General features: G+C 42.1%; 1 protein-coding gene across 1 annotated transcript in view; it reads left to right on the forward strand.

Moving 5' to 3' along the window:
* Positions 1 to 22,553, forward strand: part of epha10 (EPH receptor A10) — a 150,408-nt gene that overhangs the window by 114,725 nt on the left and 13,130 nt on the right. Inside the window, exons 6-10 of the mRNA XM_087180061.1 lie at positions 2,107 to 2,231; positions 7,022 to 7,334; positions 9,231 to 9,339; positions 18,406 to 18,461; positions 22,329 to 22,454. Of these exons, the coding sequence (XP_087036187.1) occupies positions 2,107 to 2,231; positions 7,022 to 7,334; positions 9,231 to 9,339; positions 18,406 to 18,461; positions 22,329 to 22,454 (729 nt within the window). The remainder of the gene's footprint in view (positions 1 to 2,106; positions 2,232 to 7,021; positions 7,335 to 9,230; positions 9,340 to 18,405; positions 18,462 to 22,328; positions 22,455 to 22,553) is intronic.

Below are 22,553 nucleotides of genomic sequence, written 5' to 3' on the forward strand. Positions count from 1 at the left end.
GTGCTGGAGCAGAACTAGTGTAAGTTTAAATGTACAGCAGGTAGTTAGTCACTGTGATGGAAAAAAAGGAAGCATTACCTGTGATAAAATAGAGCAGCAGTAAACACTACTAGTATGAGAAAGTCCTGCTACTGGAGATGAGACACTACCCTGTCTGCAGCACTAACTAACACCAACTACGAAATATCAAATATCAGTTATCTGTCTCTTTGTTCCCGACAATTGGTATCTGCCCTGAAAAATGAGCTTGCATTAGAATAATACAATGGCAACTACCTGCAGAGGTGCTCTAACTGAATTATTAAAATACATTTTTAAATATAAAAATGTTAGATTTCACGTTATTATTTTACATTCCTACTGTGCAGAATTTGTGAGATAATCACACACACACACACACACACGGCTACATACCCATCTTTCCTCTATGATGTAAAAAGTCATAGAAGTCACCATGAATAATGGATAATACCTGTGTTTTCAGACATCAAAAAACAGACAGATGGAGATGGGCAGTGAGAGAGAGAGAGATACAGACAGTGTGTGTCGAGGCTGTCTTTGATCTGCTGCCTAAAATGACTGTATTATCCTGTCATTTGAGAGGTTGAGAGGAGGACTGAAGGAACTGCACTGATGCTCTCTCTTTCTCTGTGTGTGTGTGTGGAGTATTTTTATGTGTTCACATAGTTTTACTTAAGTGTGACAGGCAGAACATATTCATTAGTGTCGCTGTTTTCATACAGGAAAAATGTATGAATGAATGAATTGATGGTTATGGGTCAGGAGGGAGGAGAGCAGGAAGTGAGGAGAGCAAGGAAGAGGAGTGGTCAGCTGCTAAGGTGAATGAAGGGAGGATGAGAGAGGGTGGAATAAAAACGAGGAATAGGAGTAAAATAGGGACAGAAAGAAGCAGAAGGAAAGGGGACTTAAGAGGATCATGTCTGCGTGAGAGGAAGGTATTGAAGTAACAGCAATAATTATCAAGTCAAAATAAGATGACGGCAAACACCCCTTACACTCACATGCCACTAAACCTAAACCTAATGGCCTTAATGGCGCCACTCCTCCCAAACAGAAAGGCCTAACTGCACCCCTTTATTTTTCTTCCTATTCTTGAGTGACAACCCATTTTTGCTACTTCGTTAACCATGGAATAATTAGCACTTAAGCAGGAGTGGGTGGTGCTCGCTGATTATCATACGCGTCGCCTGTCATTTGTTGTCAGAGAAACAAAGAACCGGTCTCTCCTCGGTAATGAAATTGTTTTCTGCGAGCGACTGCCATTACACTGCCTCTGAGACTTGGAAAGCTTTGCACTGATAATTCATCTTCTGTTTTGTATTCTGTTGTGATCGATAAGAGATGAAATATCTGTAAGGATGAATTTCACCGCAGCTCCCCTGGATTGAGTCAGAAAAAGTTCAGAGGAGGGTTTAATTGAGAGACTCAGATTACGAAATCTCCATCCGTTAGTCTGGTGTCGATACAGACTTGTCAGTCAATCCATATCTGTATTGATCTACTGTCAGTCCCAGTGTACCGACCCAGGCTGTGTTCAATGCAACACACTCAAAGAAACATCCACAGTTTGTCCATTCATGGGGAATCTGAGTACGATGAAGCTGTTTTCTCTGACATGTCTTAACTTCAATAATTTTGTCCTCTCTCTCTCTCTCTCTCTCTCTCTCTCTCTCTCTCTCTCTCTCTCTCTCTCTCTCTCTCTCTCTCTCTCTCTCTCTCTCTCTCTCTCTCTCTCTCTCTCTTTGTTCCTCTCCTCTCCTAATATCCATCTTTCCACATTTCTTTTGATCGCTCACATCACATCTGAGTTTGTGGTATACTGTATAAATATATATGAATATATCATTGCCTCGTTTCTGATCCACCTCACAAGTGAATTCACTGTACAGTACTCCTCCCCTGACCTTTGCCTGCGCAGTCGAATTTAGTGTAAAAACTGGAAATCCAGGAGAGTTGAGACTGTTTCTGATGTGCCTGAGAAAACTCCTGAAGCTACTTTATTTATAATGAATGAGACTGGAGTCCCGGAACTCATCCCTGTTCTTCCTCTCTCTTTCTTCTTCTTCTTCTTCTCTTTCTCTGTAGCACCATCTCTGATCAGTGAGCTGCGAGCGGAGAAGATCGAGCAGAAGAGCATAACTCTGGTGTGGAGGGAGCCTGCCTACCCAAACAGCAGCCGTACTGAATATGAGGTCAAATATTATGAGAAGGTAAATCCAATGTTACATCTTCATCTGTCTGCACTGTCATCACTAGTCAAGACCTAAAACTATATACAATAACACGCTTATCTCCACTTACTGTTTTCCATAAGTAAACAGCGGTAAACTTTAAAGGTCCCATATTGTATAAAGGTAGATATCCATGTATTTCTTATTTCCTATTATAAGGCTGGTCCAGATTCTATGATAATACTGTGAAAGTATCAATGCGCTCAGTCCACAGAGAAATGCACACAGCCTGTATTCTGAAACAAGCCGTCAGGACTTCTGGAACTTTGTGATGTCACAACAAACCTGAAATCCACTATATTTTTATTTGATCAATCAGAAAGCAGTCAGCCAATCAGAAAAGAGGCTCAGAGCCTCCTCTCTTCTGATTGGCTCACCGAGCTGTTGTTACTAGAGCTCCATACAGAAGCCTGAAAGAAGAGATGTAAAAGTACATTGAGATGGGTTTGGTTCTTAAAACAACAAATACATCTTGGATACCAACATTTCAAATGAAACACTGTTAATTTATCTTTGTTCTTGATATAAATTATGTTTTATTTTTAAATGTGTCTAACCCAATGATAGATTGCCATGACTGATATGATTGGCCAATAATGGAACACAGATACAGTATATTGGTACTGGCACACAAAAAATAATTTGAAGTAATGCAAATGCCAAAGATACTGGAAAACTGCATCACTGGTAGATAGTTTCGTCTCCCAGAGAGTTTTTTCTTCAAGTATAAAATGTTCAAGGACTCATCTTCCAAATCCTTCTTAACCCTTCTTAAGACTAAGAAATGCCTCCCAAAAGCGTTGCTTCCTGATGGTATATTCTCTTTTTTTATCTATAGTGGGTATGTCGTTTGCCACACACATACACACAATACAGAAATGATGACAGAATCACATTCACAACAAATTCTTGTTGCTGAAAATATTGATGAAACTCATTGGAACTGCCACTATTTCATTAGACTTTTAATACCAGCTTAAGATAGAAAAACGTTTGCCTCTAGCATCCCGTTTACTCTCTTAAACATACTTCCACCTAGGAACATTAATTATAAAGGATGGCAAGCTGAAAGCCTCAGACTGTTTACTGCACATTAATTAACAATTAACAATTCCAAGAATAAAGCTCACTTGCGTCTTTCATTAGAGCCTCCATGCCTCCTCCTGCTTTGATGCAGCCTCAGAAGATATTACACAACTGCTTTCACAGGCTGAGTCTTTCTTCACATGACAAGTAATGTTGACTTCATGTGCGTGTTTATGTTAATATTAAAAATAAACAGCCAACTAATTGATTTTTTTTTTTTTTTTTTTTTTTAACTCTGAAGTATCTATATTAGTAACGGCCCATTCTAATGCTTGTGTTAGTCCATTTCAAGGCTTGTGGTTTGTAAACCTGAATCCATATTACTGCGACATTCTCTTCTGCTTTTATGGATAACCATTGTGATTTCATCAGCCTTATCACGCTTATTTAACATAGCACTTAGTCAGATCGTGGCCGTCCCGTCAACAGTCATAGTCTTCACAGCAAATCTGTCATGCACGTAAACCACAGCTGTCACACTCACGCTTCTCCATTTTCAAACACCGCAATTTCTGCCAACGCCAGGTCTTTGTATTTCGCTGTGTCACTTTCTCACCCATATCACACTTCCCTCTCTTCTCTATGCTACACCGTATTTTACAAAGCCCTGATCCTTACTGCTCTACTCCCACATCTTTAGAAGGAAAAAAAAAAGGAAAGATTTAGAGGTGGGGTGAGTGAGGAAAGACCTGAGAGAAGAGAAAAGATAACAGGAGGTGTAGCACATTTCGAAAGAATGAGATGGCGGTCTGATAGCTGAGGGAGGGAAAAGGTTAGAGAGGGTATTAGGGACAGATGAGGGGGAGATGTCTTGATGATAAGACGCTTGCAAGAGCACAGTGATAGAAAGAAATGAATGAAGTTGCTTCGTGAAACAAGGTGCAGAGGAAACGCAGGAGGGAAGTAGGGGAATGGAGAGAGTGTAAAGGATAGATGGATAATAACTGAGACTGAGATGAGCAAGTTGTTGAAAGGCCATGAAATGAAAAGGCAGTACAACCACACTCTGTCAAAGAGCCTTTGCTTATTCAGCTTTACTTATTCAGTGTATAGTCTTTTTCTTCCCTTTTTTTTTTTAATCAAGATGCAGCTTTTACAGTCTGGGCCTACATACGTAGCACTGACTGATATCTCAAAAATTATTCATAACCCTTGAACATATGAGGCATTTAAAAGTGTTTTAATCTGGACCATAACAAACAACACACTGTTGATGATAATACTGACTAATAATGGCAATGACTAATAATGATTAATTCACAGTTTATTCATAACTTGACATTAGAGCATGTCATCTCTGAGTGATGCTGCTGTTGTTTTACTCCCACCACCCTCCATGTTTCCTCTCCATCCTCCTCTGTTCATCTTTCCCATCTGCAACATATTAGTTCACATAGAAGCAGCCGCCTCTCTGCCTTTCTACTTGCCTTATCCTGTTCTCATGCAATACAACTCTTGTACATACAGTAGGGTCCAAAAGTCAGAGTCTGGACTCTTGGCCCCTTTTTATACATGGCTAAAAGAAGGGTCTAGAGCCATGTTAGCATCTCTGTGAGGCTGTATTTACATGCTGTAGTTTATTAAAATAAATGCTAACATCAGCATGCTGACATGCTAACTGTACATTCAGGCCAAAAGCGATCTGACTGTCCTGCCACAGACGCTGTTGAAGTGTGAGGGTGCTCTAAATTTGATGACTTACTGTAGATTCAGCAAGTTTGTTGAGAGTGCTTGGTCTTGCAAACTGTATTTAAAGGGCCTGTGAAGCTAGTTAGCAAACAGGGACATGTCGGAGAGAACAAGGGAACCCCACCACCACAATTATCAAGTTCTCTTCTATTGAGCTTGAGAACAAGCAAGGCAAGGCAAATTTATTTGTATGGCACATTATCATACACAGAGGTCATTCAATGTGCTTAACAGAAATAAAAGAAGCATAAAAACTGTTCTCTATAGCGGAGCACTTCTACAATCCGATTGGTTGCCGCCCAACCACATCATTTAAGCAATATCACACGAGACGGAGTGATGATGTGCTGAACATCAACACGGCTGTGATTCAGTCAATCACAATCACAGCCGTTCTAACAGTTCTAAAAGCGCCATATTAGTTGAATAAGCAACAACAGGTTATGATTTGTTTGTCTATTTTAATCTTTTATGTGGCGACGACAACACAAATAGTTCTGCAACTGAACTGGTACTGGACTGTTGCTAAGCAACACAAACATTTTCCTGACCTGCACAGTGCACACCAGCTTGCTACTTTGTCTACCTCAGGTGTGCGCTGAGGTATCCAGGTTTCTTCCTCTCATCCTCTTCTGACGACCAGGCATCATTTAATTAAATCGTTATTTCTGGAAATATATTCATCTTTGCAACGATTGTTACAATCTAAGATAGATAACGGCCATTAATGTAACGCTGATTACTGGTTAATAGAACAGCTGTAAAGCAGAGTGATACATGTAGTTAAGAGTCCCAGTGCTGTTATACTATATATCAGCACTCATTGAATGCCTCTTGTCCAGTCAAATTACTTGGTCGGAACTAACTGTTGTATAAAACTCATTACCATAAAGTTGCCTGAACTTTTTCTGATGCCCACACCGCCCAAGACGCGCTGCCAACGGGCCTGCTGCTGCTTCCTGCCAAGAAATCGCTGGCTCACATAGAAAATTGGTGAGAATTTCACTTTGACATTCTCACCGTTTTCTGTCTAAATGTCCAATAACTAATTGTAATGCTAATTTAACCTGAGTCTATAAACTATAACCACCGATGTCAACCCCGATTGATCACCACAATCATTAGGATTCACCCTCTGGACTTCGTGGGCTTCTGTATCAAAAAATTTCATGGCAATATTTCACTGGTGTGTGGCTAAAAAGCAATAAAGATCGCACATAAAACACATGCAGCTCCAAATCCTCACAACCACATGCAAAGTAGCGTTGTGCAAAAATGGACACACTCAGAAACATACTCAACTCACTTTGACACGATTATATCTTTGTACCGTTGCATGGAAATCAGGTTTATCATAAAAGCTGTGAAACAAGCTCAGCTTTAATTGGTGTGGTCTTGTTGACATGCAGAGGAAAGACATTCTAAGATCCAATAAAAGAGTATTTGTTGAAAAAAAAAAGGCAGAGATGGGAAATTGAATGCAGCGAACAGGCAAAAACAAACAGACAACAAGAGAAGTAATTATGGTACGGTGTGTGTCACCTACTCTCTGCCCCCACCGTGCCCACTTGTGCAGGGTGTATCTCATTCCCCCAAGGGGGAGAAACAGATGTGATTTATTTTCTAAAGACCTCTCTAATGAATAGAGTCATTCTTTTATTACTGTCTGGATTTTTCATTATTGATTTCCAAAGCACAGAGAGATAGTAATTTATTGAAAGCAGGTGAAAGAAGCCTGACTCCTAAACTTGGCCTGGACTCTTTGAAACTTCTTTGGAATACTGTTCCTCTCTCTCAATAAATGAAACATCACCTAAAGCCCTTGATTTGGTTAAAAAAGAATTAGTCTCACACGTCCCCCAGCATTACAAACTGTGTCTGGGAAAGGAACAAGGAGTCTCGCAAATGGATTCCACCTACTCGTCTCACTCCTCCTCCTGTGTTCTCCCTGTCTTTGTTTTCTCTGTCTCTCACTTCACTTTCTGTCTCCGCAGGAACAAAAGGATCAGAGTTATTCCACTGTGAAGACCGCCGCCACGCGGATCAGTGTCAACAACCTCAAACCTGGCACCACATATGTCTTCCTCATCCGCCCGTTCTCCACGCCAGCCTCCTCCTCATCCCTGTCCTCCTCCCCGCTCTCATCCTCCTCGTCTTCCTCATCCTCTGCCTCCTCTTCCACTTCCTCCACCTCATCTTCCTCTTCTTCATCATCCTCATCTTCGTCATCCTCCTCCTCCTCCTCGCCGCCGCCCATCGACTACGGAGCGTACAGCGCTCCCCTGGAGCTTCAGACACTTGGCGAGTGTAAGTAGCCGTTTTACGCCTCCTCCTCTTCTTCTCCTCACTTTCCCTCCTTTCTGCTCACCCCCTCCTCTCAGCACCGCCAGGCAGATTGGGATAGGGGGTTTGTGTAGGCACCTGGCCAGCCCACACAATGAGGCGTGTTGCTAGTGTGAGGGAGATAGGGAGAGACAGTGAAGGGGATTTGACTGTATCTGAGATTATGTGTGAAGATTTGAGATTTTACCAGTAAGCTGTGAAACTGTTCTTCTTTGTGCAAGTTGATACTGTGTCCCTCGGGCCACCTCAGGGTCTGGTTGGGACTCGTTTGTGTGTCTTTGTGCGTTTCATGCCTTGTACTTGTCATGAATTCTTTAGTTTGAACTTTTTATAAACACGGAAAAGGGATTTGTTGAGCATTCATAATCTTATAGCACTGAGCACCTTTACACCATTTACACAGATTAACTCGCGTGAGAGCTGCCCTGCACAACCACTATCTTCTAAAGTTGGCCCAAGACCAGCTACTAGATCATTTATTTCTTTTTAAGCAGAGGGCGTTGCATGCTTCTTTGGTGAGAGGTCTTAGTTGAACAGTAACTTTTTGGATGATACATATTCAGTTCTCTACATTTGCTTCAGGCTAGACCAAGTGTCAAATAAAAGACGACCTGATACTCTTACAAGGCATCACCACAGCTACCTCTAGTGGTCGTGTAAGAGATGCAGGCAAAGACATTTTTAAACAATATTAAAAATACATCATCATCAACCCTAATCACCTGGTCATGGCATTCACCAATTGTCAGTTGAATAATACATCAAAGCTGGGGTAGGTAAAAAAATAAATAAATAAAGATGCCAGAATTTGAAAATGCACACAGCCGTAAGCCTTTGGCTGCAGTTAGCGAAATTCAACTGGCACATGTGTCATGAGCCACATTTTTCTAAACCCTGAAAACGGAAAACGGTCTTTGTCCTCAGACATCTTGAACTACAATATGCTGCGAGGTGGTTATAGAATTTTTGCCCATTAAAGCAGAAAAGTAACCGCCTTCCCCAGCTTTAAGCGAGTTTAAGTATTTGTAGGTTGATTGTAAGCAAATAGTTGGCAGGTGCACAGCAACAATAAAGAGGGGAAAAACTTTACGAGCTCACGTTCACATTTTGATATATAATCTTTGGTGAGTGTTTCCATTGTGATGCTGAAGATTACTGTTCATACGTGTCAAGATGATTACTGGCTAGTGCATTGTCTGCTGCGTCTCAGGATATTGTCAACTTCTGTTAAGGTAACCTTGGAAACAGCAGTTGACAGAACAATCACTGCTTCTGATAAAAGTGCAGATGATTACAAGTCTCAACTAGCAAACTGGCATCTGAGAAGGAAGGTAATGTAATGCGACTGAAAGCTCTCCAACAGCTACTAAATGGACCTTTAGATGAGATTGTTTCATCAATGACTGCAATTCTGATTCACTGCTACAATCAGTTTCACCACAACAACAAGAAGAAGGAAAATATATTGTGTGTAATGGCAACACAAGGTGTCATATTATTTGTGTTCCTTTGAGTCATTTTAAGTGAAGCATACGGTTTGTAAATGTTTGGTACAGTGTAATGTTGGTGGGTGAAGTGAGAATATCAATGATGGGAAGGTTGTGAATTTCTGAAACAGGAAAATGTCAGTTTACCCTCCACTCTTACCAAATTAATTTGTCCTTTAAGGTCATCGCCTTGTTATTTGCTCTCATCTCCTGTTCTTGTTCACACTTCAAATACTGTAATTGAATTTATGTGCGCTGCATGCCGGTGTGGTAAAGCGTGTGACGATGAGTCTGTACAGTGGATAAATACCGCTGTGATTTTTTTTTTTTGCCGAGTGCACTCGGTGTAACTAGCGTGTCTTGTCATTTCCAGTGGCACTGGCGTCCAGTGAACAGAACCCAGTGGTGATCATTGTCGTCGTGTCCGTTGCCGCCCTCATCATGCTGCTCTCCATGGGAGTCGGACTGCTCATCTGGAGGAGGTAGATATGAACACACCGATGGAAACGCACATGCAAATAATTAATTCACTGCTTCCTGTGGCTCATTCTGTCATTCCCAGATTTTAATACCTTTAGCGTGCTGCACAAACACACGCTGTCATGCTCATGTGGACAAATACTCGCTGCTCCATTATAATCCAGATTACAGTAATCCAGTGATAGGAGGAGTTCCTCTATTAAAGGAAAGTGCAGTGACGGCGAGCGAATGGTTGAAATTACAGGATCACCTTTCACCCCCAACACAGTTTCATATGCAACATAAAGAAGTCGGCTTGATAATGGTGCTGTCTGCACTCAGAGGAAAATGATGGCAGGGTCAAAGCCTCTTTTGATTTTTTTTTTTTTTTTTTTTGGAGGGGAGCTCATAGTTCTTTGCCAGAGTGAACAGGGAAACATTTTTTCACCAGATTTTCCAGTAAAGATCTAAAGATGAGTAAAGATAGCTGGTGGCAAATTGATAGATTCACAGGTGACCACACTGACTTTCTGCACCGGTGCCGTGTCCTTTTTTATTTTTTTTACCCACTGCTCAGTCCTCATATAAAAAAAATTCTTTCAATCTAGAGAATTTTGTGTCGGTAGGAACAGAGCAATCAGACTCCAGCAGTTGGGATGGGTACCGAGCCCCGGTATTGAATGGGCCCCAGGGCTACATTATTCAAGACCACAGTATCAAAAAGCTCCGAGCTTAATGGTTCTGCTATCGGTACTGGGGCTGGATAAACATTAACTTGCACATTTATTTCACCAAATATCCGTCTATGTATGATAGATTTTCACTATTCTCACAGAAGACAACAGATCTGTCTCTCTGTCTCTGCCTGCCTGCTGTTTGTGTGAGCGGAGGGCAGGGGGCGGGGCTGTTGTTCCAGCTACACACACACACACACACACACACACATACCAGACAGTGCAGCGCAGACACCAACTCAAGCTCGCAGCCTACCTTTATACATAACGATGGCGGAGAGAACCAAACGGTCCAAAGTGTGGCTCTACTTTACCAGAGTGGATGAAAACACAGCCCGTTGTCACAAGTGTGACAAATGTTTTGTTTGTTCAAGTTTTTTTTCTTCCTCAAAAAGTAGCGATAAGAGTACCGTTAAAGTACCGGATCCATAAGCAGTATCGGTAAGAGTAGTAGTAACTGTAAAATCTTAACGATACCCATCCCTGTCCAGAAGTCAGTGTGAGAAGCTTTGTTTCTCTCTCTCAAAGTCAGGTACACACCTTGGCCAAAATACTGTGTCAGTTTGGGTTCATTTGAAAATTAAAGTGTGTGAATTTTGCTGTGGCCCTTAATTCTTAAAATTAATTGACGCAAGGCTGTATCAGCTATGATAGGTTGATTTTCAAAACAGTTTTAGCACACTTCCCTGAACCATTAAATTGGTTTTTAGAGTCTCAAGCGATTAGTGGACATTGCTGCATGTTTTCCAGCAATTACAGAATTGATGTTACAGTAGTCAGTAACTTTTGTCAGTTTTCACATAAATGAGTTTGAAGTTTATGATATTACTAAACTACTAAAGTCCTACAAAGTCGAACAATCAAGTGAACAACTGCTCGGTACACTCCGTATTTCTGCTTAAAGGCGTTTTAATGTGTGTTTTATTGTCTTGTTTGTTGCTCTGTCCGTAACTTGCCATATACCTACTCAGATGTTTTATTCAGCTGAGCTGATAAATGGGAGGGGTAGTGCACTTCTGCTCGCCGTTCCAACCACTTTGCTCTTTGACTCCTGTCCAGTTCTATATTCTGCCAGCTCGCCTCACACACGTCCACTCAGAAACACACACACACACACGCGCGCGCACACAAAACTCATACCATACGGCACATCACACATGCAGGCAAATGAAGAAGAAGCACATATCTACTCCCACACAATTAACACACATGCACACATGGCCAGAAACACAATTGTTTTTTGTTTTTTTTAACAATTCCATTTGGCTGGTATTCAACTGATGTCTGTCCAGGGAGACTTTCGGATTCACTGTGGAAGCATTTGTCTGCATAGATTGCATGCATTCTCTCTTGCTTTCCTCTATACACACGCACGCGCACACACACACACACACACACACACACACACACACACACACACACACACACACACACATACATCAGTGCCACCTCTCAGCCAGATAAAGTAAAACATTCCTTTCCCACAGGTAGGCGTACCTAAAGAGGGGATCGTGATAGAGAGACCACCAGACCAATTCCAGATACACTCTAACAGCGCAATGATGGAGCCAATCAGGTGTAGAAATGAGTTCTGTTCATTCACAGCAGCACCACGCAAGCCGCATGCTGTCAGTCAACCGCCTATAAAGGAATAGATGGGAATAGATGAACAAAGACCACGTGAAGGCAACAGCAAAACACAGAATGTGCAAAAAACCTGCTTACTCTCAGTACACACACACACACACATAAGTATTTAAATACATTCTCGCTTTGAGAAACGGCAGCATCATCCCCTCGTGCACGGTAGCGAATAATTATTCTTATCTTTCCCTCCTTTATTTCCATCACTGCGTTCATTGCAAGTGGTCTCCATTGTTCATCACTGCTGGACCATTAACTTGCTCTTTATGTTTTGCATAGAAACAAAGAGAGAATGGCTTGATGCCTCAATTACTATGCTCTCATGTTTGCAAAGACAGCCAGCTCTCGGCTACAGGCTGCAGGGTCTCAGTTACATCGATATGCCTGCTCACACAGACACATGCAAATGAGTCCCGCTGCACACACATGAAGGCACGGACACAGGCGGTCGCACGCACTTAAGGCACGCATTTCCATTTATGGATACGCACTGGGATGCTTTGCACAGTCCTCGAGCCCACTTCATCAGGAAATCTGGCTTCATTTCTCACTTTTAATGTAAAGTATGTGTCAGCAGCTGTAAAATGTGGGTATGGGTTTTTTTTTTTGTTGTTGTTGCTGGTTTTTTTTAACCTATTCTGTTCCTGTCGCTATTAGAGTCCTGAAAACATACAGAGCTAGTGATGAGATGAATTAGCATGTGTCGACCTGCCCGCAAAGCAACAGGAAGCGACATGGTCCAATTTCCAGTATCTTTATAATGCTGAGTGAACTGATTAACCCTTCAGTTGAACAACAGAAAATAAATCAGCAACAATTCTGATGATCGATCGATCTTTTAAGCAAAATTGGTAAAAATCTAGAGGTTCCAGCTGCATAAATGCCAAAGTAAATGTTTTTTTTTTTTTAAACTGTTCTTTGATAGTAAATCGAATATGTTTGGGTTTTGGATTGTTGGTCGGATTAAACAAGACATTTGGAGACATTACTTAGGACTCTAACAAAACCTCAGTAATTATTCTCATCTTGGCCTCTGTGACAGTAACACTCAAGAAAAAGACATCACATCATCAAACAAGAGTTGCAGAATCTTAAAACACATTTCCTAGTGAGCCACAGCTTGATATTTTGGCTCTTCAGGTTAAAAGTGACAGTGACGTACTTGGAAAATGATTCAGTCGGAATAATGTAGGGAATAAAAATGGACTGATGGGACCAAAAGGAGAAATGAGTACTTTGTATTTTCCTCTCTTTTAAACTTTATCTTGACACTGTATCCCATCGTGTGTCCACACATACACGCCCACATGCACATGCACATACACATACACACACACACATACACACAGAGTCCATTGGTGCCTGACAGAGTTTGATAGAGCCAGAGTTCCAGGGCATTGCTCAGACATTCTCCAGGAAGCCCAGGCTTGACTGGTCAGTGCAGTGGGATTGTTTACCCTTCACCGGCCACACCAGCATGCATGTGTGTGTCTTGATGATTGAGTGTGTGCATGCGTGTGTGCGTGTCTATGTCCGGTGAGTGAGTTACAAGTTATCTGGAGCAGGAGATGGAGAGGAGATCAAGAAGAAAGGAAGAGGCGGGAATTAAAGCAGAGGGTCATTTCATAGGGCCACTGACTCTTGGCGACACAGTGACAGAAAGTGGGATTCGAAGGGGGGAAAAGAATGAGAGGAGGGAGAGACGGGTAGGCCAAGAGAAAAGGTCTCCAGCACAGTGGTGTAGTTTCCTGTGTCTTGTACAGATCAGTGCTTCCATGTCTCAGAAAGCCCCCCCACCATCAGACGCAGACATCCTCCATATTAAATGTGAAAGTTGCCATTCCAAAGGGCTCTGTATCAGTTTGGGAAATATGTTCCCATTTATTATTCATCATTTACAGGTGAATAAATCATGAATTTGTTTCTAAGTTTGGACCTGTTAATATTCTTAACCCAAACCTAGAACTATAATATTTTGCCTTTGTGCAGGAGAGGCTATAGATTAAAAGAAACAAACATGCACCATGGGGGAAATGCTTCTTTAGTCAGCAGGAATCACTCTGTTTTCAAGAAGCAGCACTCAGCAGTGCAAGAAAACAAATGTATCACCGTTCTGAATCTCATAAACTAGAGTCACACTAATGGATAAAACCTATTATGGATAAAAGTGAAAGTGGCTTTATGAAATTCCCTAATTTTCCATGTATTTCGCCCCACATAAGTCTCTTCTGGCCTAATTCGTCTCTGCCTCACTTTACCTGTCAGCTCCTCTTCCTGCTCTCCCACCCATTATTCATGTTATTTCCATAACTGCACTTTATTTTAGAAGAGAATTCAGGTATGGAGAGGATAGAGTCTGCAGTGAATAGGCTTCATTTACATGACATCCCTTCCCTTTTCTTTTTTTTTTTTTCTCAAAGTTCACTCCTGAAAACATGAGCGAGGGGGCAAAAGTGTGAATGTGCTGCACATAAGAAGAGTAAGGTTAGAGCTAATTTTGTCTGCCCAAATCATGCTGACAACTGCAATTACTATGATGTCATCTAAGGAAAACATGCTAATTCTTACAAAAAAAATTATTTTTCCCAAATATCCTCCACAAACATACTGAGCTGTAATGAGTTAGTGTACAAATCAGTTACAAAGTTTTGTGCCTTGAGAGGATACTTCACCTTGCACGGTTCCCGTTTAAAGATGGGTTCCATAGGAAATATATCACAAAATACCACAATGTCTTCTGATGTTTCTGCGTCCCAGTGCCGTTCTCCATGCTAAGATGGTGTGTAGCCAATGAATAAAAAATAAAATAAAATAAAAATAAAAACTATGATTAGATAATAAGTACATAAAAAAACATACAAAAATGAACGTTTGCCCAGTTAGCCATTAAGTCAGTTTAAAGGATAAGTTAGATATTATATATTAATATTTTATATTTTCTTATTGACAACAAATCCCATTAAAAGACCAAAACCCAACAATGAATTGATCCTAACGGATACAGGTACGCAGTCAAAGCTTGACATAACTTATTCCTCTGTGCCATAAAGATCCATTGTTTTCCAAAAACTACTAAAAACACATCAAGTGAGCCACATTCACAGCAGCAAGTAGTGCCAAGCAAACACAGTATTTTCTCAGAACTAGAGTTCCCAGCTGTTTCAGGAAATCATTACGTTTCTTTTTGCTTTTAAACTAAAGTATATATTTTGGCCCCCTGTATGAGATTTACACCTTCAGTCGCAGGGAGTGGGCTTGGAGCAGAGAGCCACAGACGGGCGAGGAGAGTTGGAAAGCGTAAAGACACAGGACTGATGCATTTGTTGGATTTTACTTCTGATTTGTTGACAGTAACGACGACATAGAATAAGACTGATTTCATCCTTTAACTTTTTCCCAAGACTTTGCGATGCGTAAAGATAGATATTGAGAAAGTGTTACTTTTTTATATATTCATTACATCCATGCTTTAGAAAAAAAGAAATGCGCTTTGAAAAATCTGTAGTGACAAAACTGAGATGAAAATTTGTGCCAAAATCAACATTTGTTAAGAACCAGTTGACAGTGACAGAATTTGGCCAGGATCTTCAGTGTTTTGACATCCACACGTTCCCTTCTGCCATCTGGTTCCTCAGAAGTGTGAAATTTCGGTCCAGAATTAAAGTCAAAAGTATTAAATTGGGACCAATTTTTTTTAGGGGAAAAAAGCATATATGTTTTCATAGTAAAATCATGTATGACTATTTCATCATTTTTTGCATGTTTTTTTGGCCGCGTCCACCGTAGTCTAATGATTCCAGTGATTAGATTTGAGAGAAAGGAATCAATCAATCAAACTTTGTGTTGACTGATCTTTTTTTTTTAAAGTAATTAAAAAAATAAAAATAAAAAAAAAAGAGTCAGGATTGACATTGGCACTCCCCCCTCCCCCCCCTGTTTTCTTCCCAGCAGTGTCTGCTCGAGCTCCTCCAATGTAACTCCTGCTAGTGTGGTGCTGCTCTCGACCTCCTTCTCCACTCTTCCTCCTCCTCCTCCTCTTCTTTCTCCTCTTCCTCCCTTCACACAGCTGATGCCCAGGTACACTGGCATGTCTGCACTTCCCTCCTCCTCCTCCTCCTCCTGCTCCTCAGCCCTGCTTATTCTTTTTTTTTTTTTTCCCCCCCCGTAGTTTCTTTCTTCTTTCATTTCCCCAGTGGTCTTGCAGTCTCTTCCCTCCTTCTGTGGTTTCTTTTCTCCTTTCTCCAGCTTCTCTCATACCGGGAGAATGATAATAAGCCAAAAACCATGTCGCTCTTTTTTTTCTTCCATTCTTGTCAAGCTGTTTGGCCCAGTTCCATTTTATACCCTCAGTACTGCACTCTGCCACGAAACCAGATGAACTTAAAAATGTGATGGAGACTGTTACTGTTGAATTCATACCCGAACAGAAGCCATTCACCAAAAAGAACTACTTTGCATCTGCTATTTCATTTTTGTCACATCTGTGACATTTCAAGAGGTAATGGAAATGGTATCAAGTCATGGGACTTTGCCTTCATGCAGCCCTGCCAATTATCCTTCCTCTTCCTTATTTCCTCTCTCCAAGGCTTACTCGCCCCCTCGTCTCCTTGCTTCCTTCATATCACTCGACTTGTCCCCTTAAATCTGTTATTTCCGTGCATCTGCTTGCTGTTTTTGCTCATTTGCCTCTTGTCAGTCCCGTAACTCATCCTGCGGTATATGTCTCAGCTGCAGTTTTCCATCACTGCCTTTGCTTCCTTAATCTGTAGCATCCGTTCTCATCCTGCACTCCTCCCTACCATCCTTGCCTCTTCCTCTGCCCCTAGCCGTGTACTTTATGGGCTGTGCTGTGCACCTCTTGAACTGTTTCTCCTTCCTTGCATACCCTTCTGCCCAATTATCCTCTTACTCGTAACCTCTTATTTTCTTGTCACTTCCTCTGCCTCCTCATCTGCCCGACTTCCTTTACATTTTCTCCTCAGTGATTTATCTCCCGCTTTGCCCTCATCCCCTTGCCATGTTCCCCATTTGCTCCGTTACCTCTCCTTTCCCCCTTCACGTCTATTGCATCTTGTTTCTTTTGGTACCGTCGTGCCCTCCATCCAAATCTCCCTCCCGTTCTCTCCCCCTCGCTCCCTATCCGCTGTGCTCCCTTATCTATTAATTCTTGTCTCCTCTCCCCTGTCTGGTATCTCCTGCCCTTAGGAGCTGTTGCTGCATGTGTCTGCTGGTGTCTTTTGACAGACAGGTCCCTGACCTTGTCTCAGACCCTGCTGCTGCACAGGCTGAGGGATGTGTCAGCCTGCACCCTCCGTTACGTCTCCTCGCGCGAACACTCACAGGGACGTGCGCATGCAAAATAACATAGTCCCGTAAACGCATGCACGCGGCGTCAAATGCCACGCATAAATATTCAGCCGTGCGTACATGTAAAGAAGCGAACACGAGCTCCAACACACACACCTGAAACACAAGTCCATCAGGCTCTCTGTGAACCCCCTCACGGCTGTTAGTGGGTTCTGTGTGAAGTGCTGATGTGTTTTGACATTCAAATTAACACATGGCTCACCGAGCAGATATATTTCACTCAGACACACAAATGCACCACACACACCCAGGTCTACAGATACCTGCAACATTGATTTTTTTATGTACACAATTGTGCACCTCAAGTCATTTGACACTGCAATTGTAGCTTCTTTGTCAGACTGGCCGTGTCTATTTTTGTTGAAAACCTGACAACCAGCCACTGTAATTATGTTCCGTGATCATTTGTCAATATGATGCCTGCAGATATAAACGCACGTGTATCATACAGGTGAAAAAACCTAGAGTTTATTAACTAAAAACATGAAAAGAGTTCTTCAGAATGTAGCGGGGGGGGGGGGGACCTTATATACTGTATATCCAGGTCACATTCAGAACATATTCTATCAGCAACCTGTTTGTTAAAAGAATCTCAGATGTAGTATAGATTTTACCATCAAGACTTTCTTCAATTCCTCGGTTGTATCCCTCTTGTCTTCTTTTTTCCTCCATCTTTCTAATCCAAGTCAGCACGCAGCTGGTCATCCAGAATGTCTGCTCATCACTTGTTAATCTGTCACTTACAGTGTGTGTGCGTGTGTCCCTGTGTGTTTTTGTGGATTGCGCGAGTGTGAGTGTAAAGTGCCAAGTTTTCCTCTAAGCCGAAAAGCCATCAGCAGTCAGATCATAGTGAGCTCTCTCCTCTCTAGACCCCCTGCGGTGGAGAGGGATGAGAGATAACTGTGTGTGCACATACGTGTGGAAAGTACACTGGCCTGTGTGTTGTGCGTGTGTGTGTGTGTGTGCGCTCAACTCTTTTCATAAAAAAAAAAAAAAACTCCCATCAGGGTGAAACAACAATAGCGTATCCATTTCAGGCTGATCATTGTGTGTCTGTGACTCGCTCAGTCAAATCAGGCAGGATTTCTACTTATTCAGCCTCAGATTTTTCTGTTGCTCATCAGTGCCATCGCATCAGGGGTCTTTCTGAACGCCTCCTCTCCGTATCCCCTCCATTTCCACTATCAATACTCCTGTCTTCGCTCGTCTCATCTCACAGTTATTGCACACACTATACAATCTATTACGTTGCAAGATAAACAGGGTGTGATGCTTGTATTTGTTTGTGTCTGCTCAGCTGGGATAAAAACACTGTCTGATGCCGGTCTTTGTTTCCCTTTGTAGACAATGCGGCTACAGCAAAGCTTCTCAAGAGGGAGACGAGGAACTTTACTTCCAGTGTAAGTGACAACGGTGATCACTTTATTTCATCACGTGTGTGTGTGTGTGTGTGTGTGTGTGTGTGTGTGTGTGTGTGTGTGTGTGTGTGTGTGTGTTCAGACTTTGCGGACAGGGGGTGGGGATCCATCAATACATGCTTTGTCTTTCCTTTTCCATGTGCTGGAATGCATGTGAACACACACATGCCTGTGCATCACAGATGAGGTAGTGCCACGGCATTAATTCTTAATTCTGAGTGCATGCTTAGCCAACTCTGAGCACCCTGACTCACTCCATTAGGTGGTGTGTGTGCGGCTGAGTTTGATGGGGAGAGATTGAAATCAGGAGGAGGGGAAAGATAAAGACCCGGAGATGCGGGCTGTAAAGGGTGGGAGGGGGGAGGGAGGAGGGAAAAGGGGGGATAAAAGCTCCAGAAAAAGGCAGGCAGCAGCATCAACAGCGGCGACGGCTGATTGCGCTCCCAAAACAGGACGTTAAATGTTGTTGTTGTTGCTGCATATGATGTTGAACAAGGTTGTAAATGCTGTTTTTTTTAAACTCTGCTCACAAAGCTCTCAATAGGCTTTTTGTTTGGCAGTGACAGAATGGAAGTAGTTTGACATATCTCTCCCTGTTTGTGTGAGAGAGTGTGAGCCAACGCTTTGCTAATATGGTGGATGCATGTGTGTTTTGAGCGTTTTCCTGTGTGTGTGTGTGTGTGTGTACACAATTTTGTGAATTCAGCGTGTGTGTGTGTGTTCGTTTGTGGGGGTGGGTATGCGTGTGTGCGTGCTCATTTGCGTTGTTTAATCTCCCAGCATGCTGAGCCCTCTGGAGAGGTTTGGAGCACTATGCCTGATGAATAATGAGCCGAAGCCATGCGGCTGGGAATTAAATCTGCCCAAACAAAGACATGCCAACAGATGACAAGCACGCAATACACACATATACAAACACACACACACACACACACATTTTTGGCCTGCTTTTCAAACACTCACACCTTTCTCTGTAGATCATGGACACTGGCATAGACAGGCACAAATACGTTTTTTTTGTTCTCTTTATCAACACACGCTCTTGAGTCCACTTCCTGTTCCGTCACTGCAGACCCAGTACAATACGCTCTCATTGTGCTGCATGGTCTGCCTTGTCCGAGAACAAAAAGTGTGTTTCATATAATGCCTTTTTCTTTTTTCCTCTCCTCCCATCTGTTCATCCTCCAAACTCTTAAGACACATTCCCCTGCCCTGTGTTAACGCAGGAGGACAAGGGAAGAGAGAGAAAGTGAATAAATGAGTGTGTGAGTAATAAAGTAGAGGGAAATGGAGGGGAAATGAGTTGTGTGAAGGGCGTAGTATGAGAAGAGTGTGAAGAGGTGAGTCGGCAGAGACAGAAAGACTCATCATAAGTGACACTGCTCAGGACATTAGTTTTTTGTTGGAGTATGTGACCTAGAAACATGCAAAGGGGGGGGTAGGAGGAAAGGATCAAGACTCATCTACAATCTCCATTAATTGACCAGTTTTAGATAGCAGCCAGAGTCTGATTGCATGTAGGAGAGAGACAAAGAGAGAAGGTGTCCAGGGAAATGAAGGGAGGAAGACGGTAAGTAAGGCATGATGCACAGTTTGTGGCCTTTTGTCTAGGATGAACATATCTGGGGCTGAGTGTACTCACTCTGTGGTCCACTGAAGATTACGCAGCCAAGTGAGAACATGCTTCAGTTTCCCCTCAATCGCTCATGGCCGTGACACAGTTAACCCTGAAACTAATCACCCACAGAGCTAGTGAGGCGCACATACGTGTGTGTCATGTGTTTGCAGCCGTTTTCAGCCTATATTGTTCATTTAACGTGGCATGTGAGCACCCCCCTCTGTGTGTGTGTGTGTGTGTGTGTGTGTGTGTGTACGTGTGTACTGTACAGCTGGTTTTAAGCTGCAACAGTGAGTTTGAGAAACCCTATTTGACAGAAAAGACTTCGATCCTCCACTCAGCCCTGGCCTTGAATAGAAAAGGTTTCATTTGCTTCATAATTGGACTTTTGGCTTTATTTATGTATGTGTGCGTGTGCGTGCATGTGTGTGTCTGTTGGATCAATAAGCCGTTATGAGGCAGCCAGTATAGGATCCTTCAGGTCGATCCGGAGCTGTAATCACATTTCAGAGCCTCGGCCCAGCTTTTTGGAAAACCACCAGGCATTTTCCAGGAAGATCAGCCATAACATGTCGTACCAAGGGTCAAAGGTCATCTAATTGAAAACTAAACCTGATTGCTTAATAGTTATTGGCTATCTGCTGGCTAGTTTATTTGCAAGTTGTTAGTGTTCAGTAAATACAATAGGCAGTTGATAAAAGAAAAACAAGTGGCGCGCTGAGAGTGTTTTTGTTGTTGTTTGTGCTGTGTACAGTCAAACAGTTGGGGTCAGTACCACTTGCAGTTCTAAATGTCAGCGTCAATTCCCAATTGTTGCGTCTCATTAATGTCACAGTAGTGATTTTGTAGAGGTCCTGAAATGAGGGAAGGTAATCACAGCCACATTTTTCATTTATGGATTGAACAGAGCAAAAGAAAAAATATTCATTTATTTTGAATTTAGACCATTTTCACTGATATTACACCCAGTTGTTGTTTGATAACAAGTTGTGTAGCTGACAATATATCACTTTTATACATAGTAGGTTATTTATCAAATGTCATATTGTGTTTTGAGGACATATAATCATATTATTTTTAGATATTTTTTCTTGCTGATGTTCCAAAGCTGTCTTTTTTTTTTTGCGAGGCTGGTACACAAACTCTAACACTAACATCAAAGCAGCAAGCCAACTACAAGTGCCGGGGCACTTTAAGGTTCCTCTGCCTCAGCATTTTACTGTCTATTATGTCCTGTCCCAGTTTCTGACTGAAGACTATATTGTGTTTGTGCGTGTATGTTATTTTTGCGTGTGTGTGTGTGTGTGTGTGTGTGTGTGTGTGTGTGTGTGTGTGTGTGTGTGTGTGTGTGTGTGTTAGTGAGATAACATTTTGAGGCAAGACAAAAAGCCTGGTGCAAGAGCCTTGTGATCTGACTAAAGCCTTGTGGAGGGAACCCGAAGTCGGATTTGAGGAGTCGGAGCCTTTGATCTCGGTTTGTCTCTCTCTCTGCCTTTGGAGTTCGCAAGGTCAAAACAAACAAAAACGGAGAATTAGACAAGTTATGAATACATAAACAGAAGCATTTTGTGTCTCTTTCAAAGGAAAAAAAAAACCAACTAAAACTCATCCTAAACAGTTAGAATCAAAATCAGCATTTTGCAAAGTATTTAAGGGCTATGTTTGGTTATTATAAACACAGATAAAGATTTCAAACTCAGATATTTACTTATAGTGGAGTTTGATGGTAGAAAATGTTTCAGCTATCTCCGACATCAATGGTAAAAACTTGGGTATTGATTTCAGTCTCCGGATCAGAGAGCTAAAGGCTTCTTCCTAGACACATCATTTTGGTCTAATGTTGAACAATCACAGAGAGAGAAATTCTTTGTTGAAGCAGGCAGAGTTACCAATTTCTCCACTGACTGCAGCCCCAGTGGAGCACAAAGCGAAGCGAATGCGTAGCTTTGTGCTGAGAGAGGGTACCACTGGGGCCACGCACATATATATATGCTAACAAAACAGTTGTTAGCTGTATTTATTTGCCCGTAGGGTTTAATGATATCTGAATCTGAGAGTCGTTCTTTTATCTATTTATTTTTGGTATTGTGGATATTTTGCTGCTGGGGAACCCAGTCTTTTATCATGTTTCTTTATAGTGACAGGCACCTGGACCATAAATTACATGACAAGTCTCTGTTTTGTGAAGGTTGTCTTATATTGTGTGTTTCTGTGTGTCTGTACCACTCCAGTTAAGATCCCAACACGGAGGACGTACATTGACCCAGAGACCTGTGAGGACCTGCTGCAGGCCGTACACGCCTTTGCCAAGGAACTGGACAACTCCAGCATCAAGATAGAGAGAATTGTGCACACAGGTACAGGATTATACAAAGCAAGACTGCTGCACTTCGCAAACTCTTTAAAGCCGCAGTTTTCCAGTATTTGGGGTTGCATACCTTTCTGGCCACAAAAGT

The sequence above is a fragment of the Seriola lalandi genome, unplaced genomic scaffold (genome assembly GCF_002814215.2).
Source record: "Seriola lalandi dorsalis isolate HSWRI2012SDOR001 ecotype SW California unplaced genomic scaffold, Sedor1 jcf7180002054887, whole genome shotgun sequence".
Taxonomy (NCBI): Eukaryota; Metazoa; Chordata; class Actinopteri; order Carangiformes; family Carangidae; genus Seriola; species Seriola lalandi.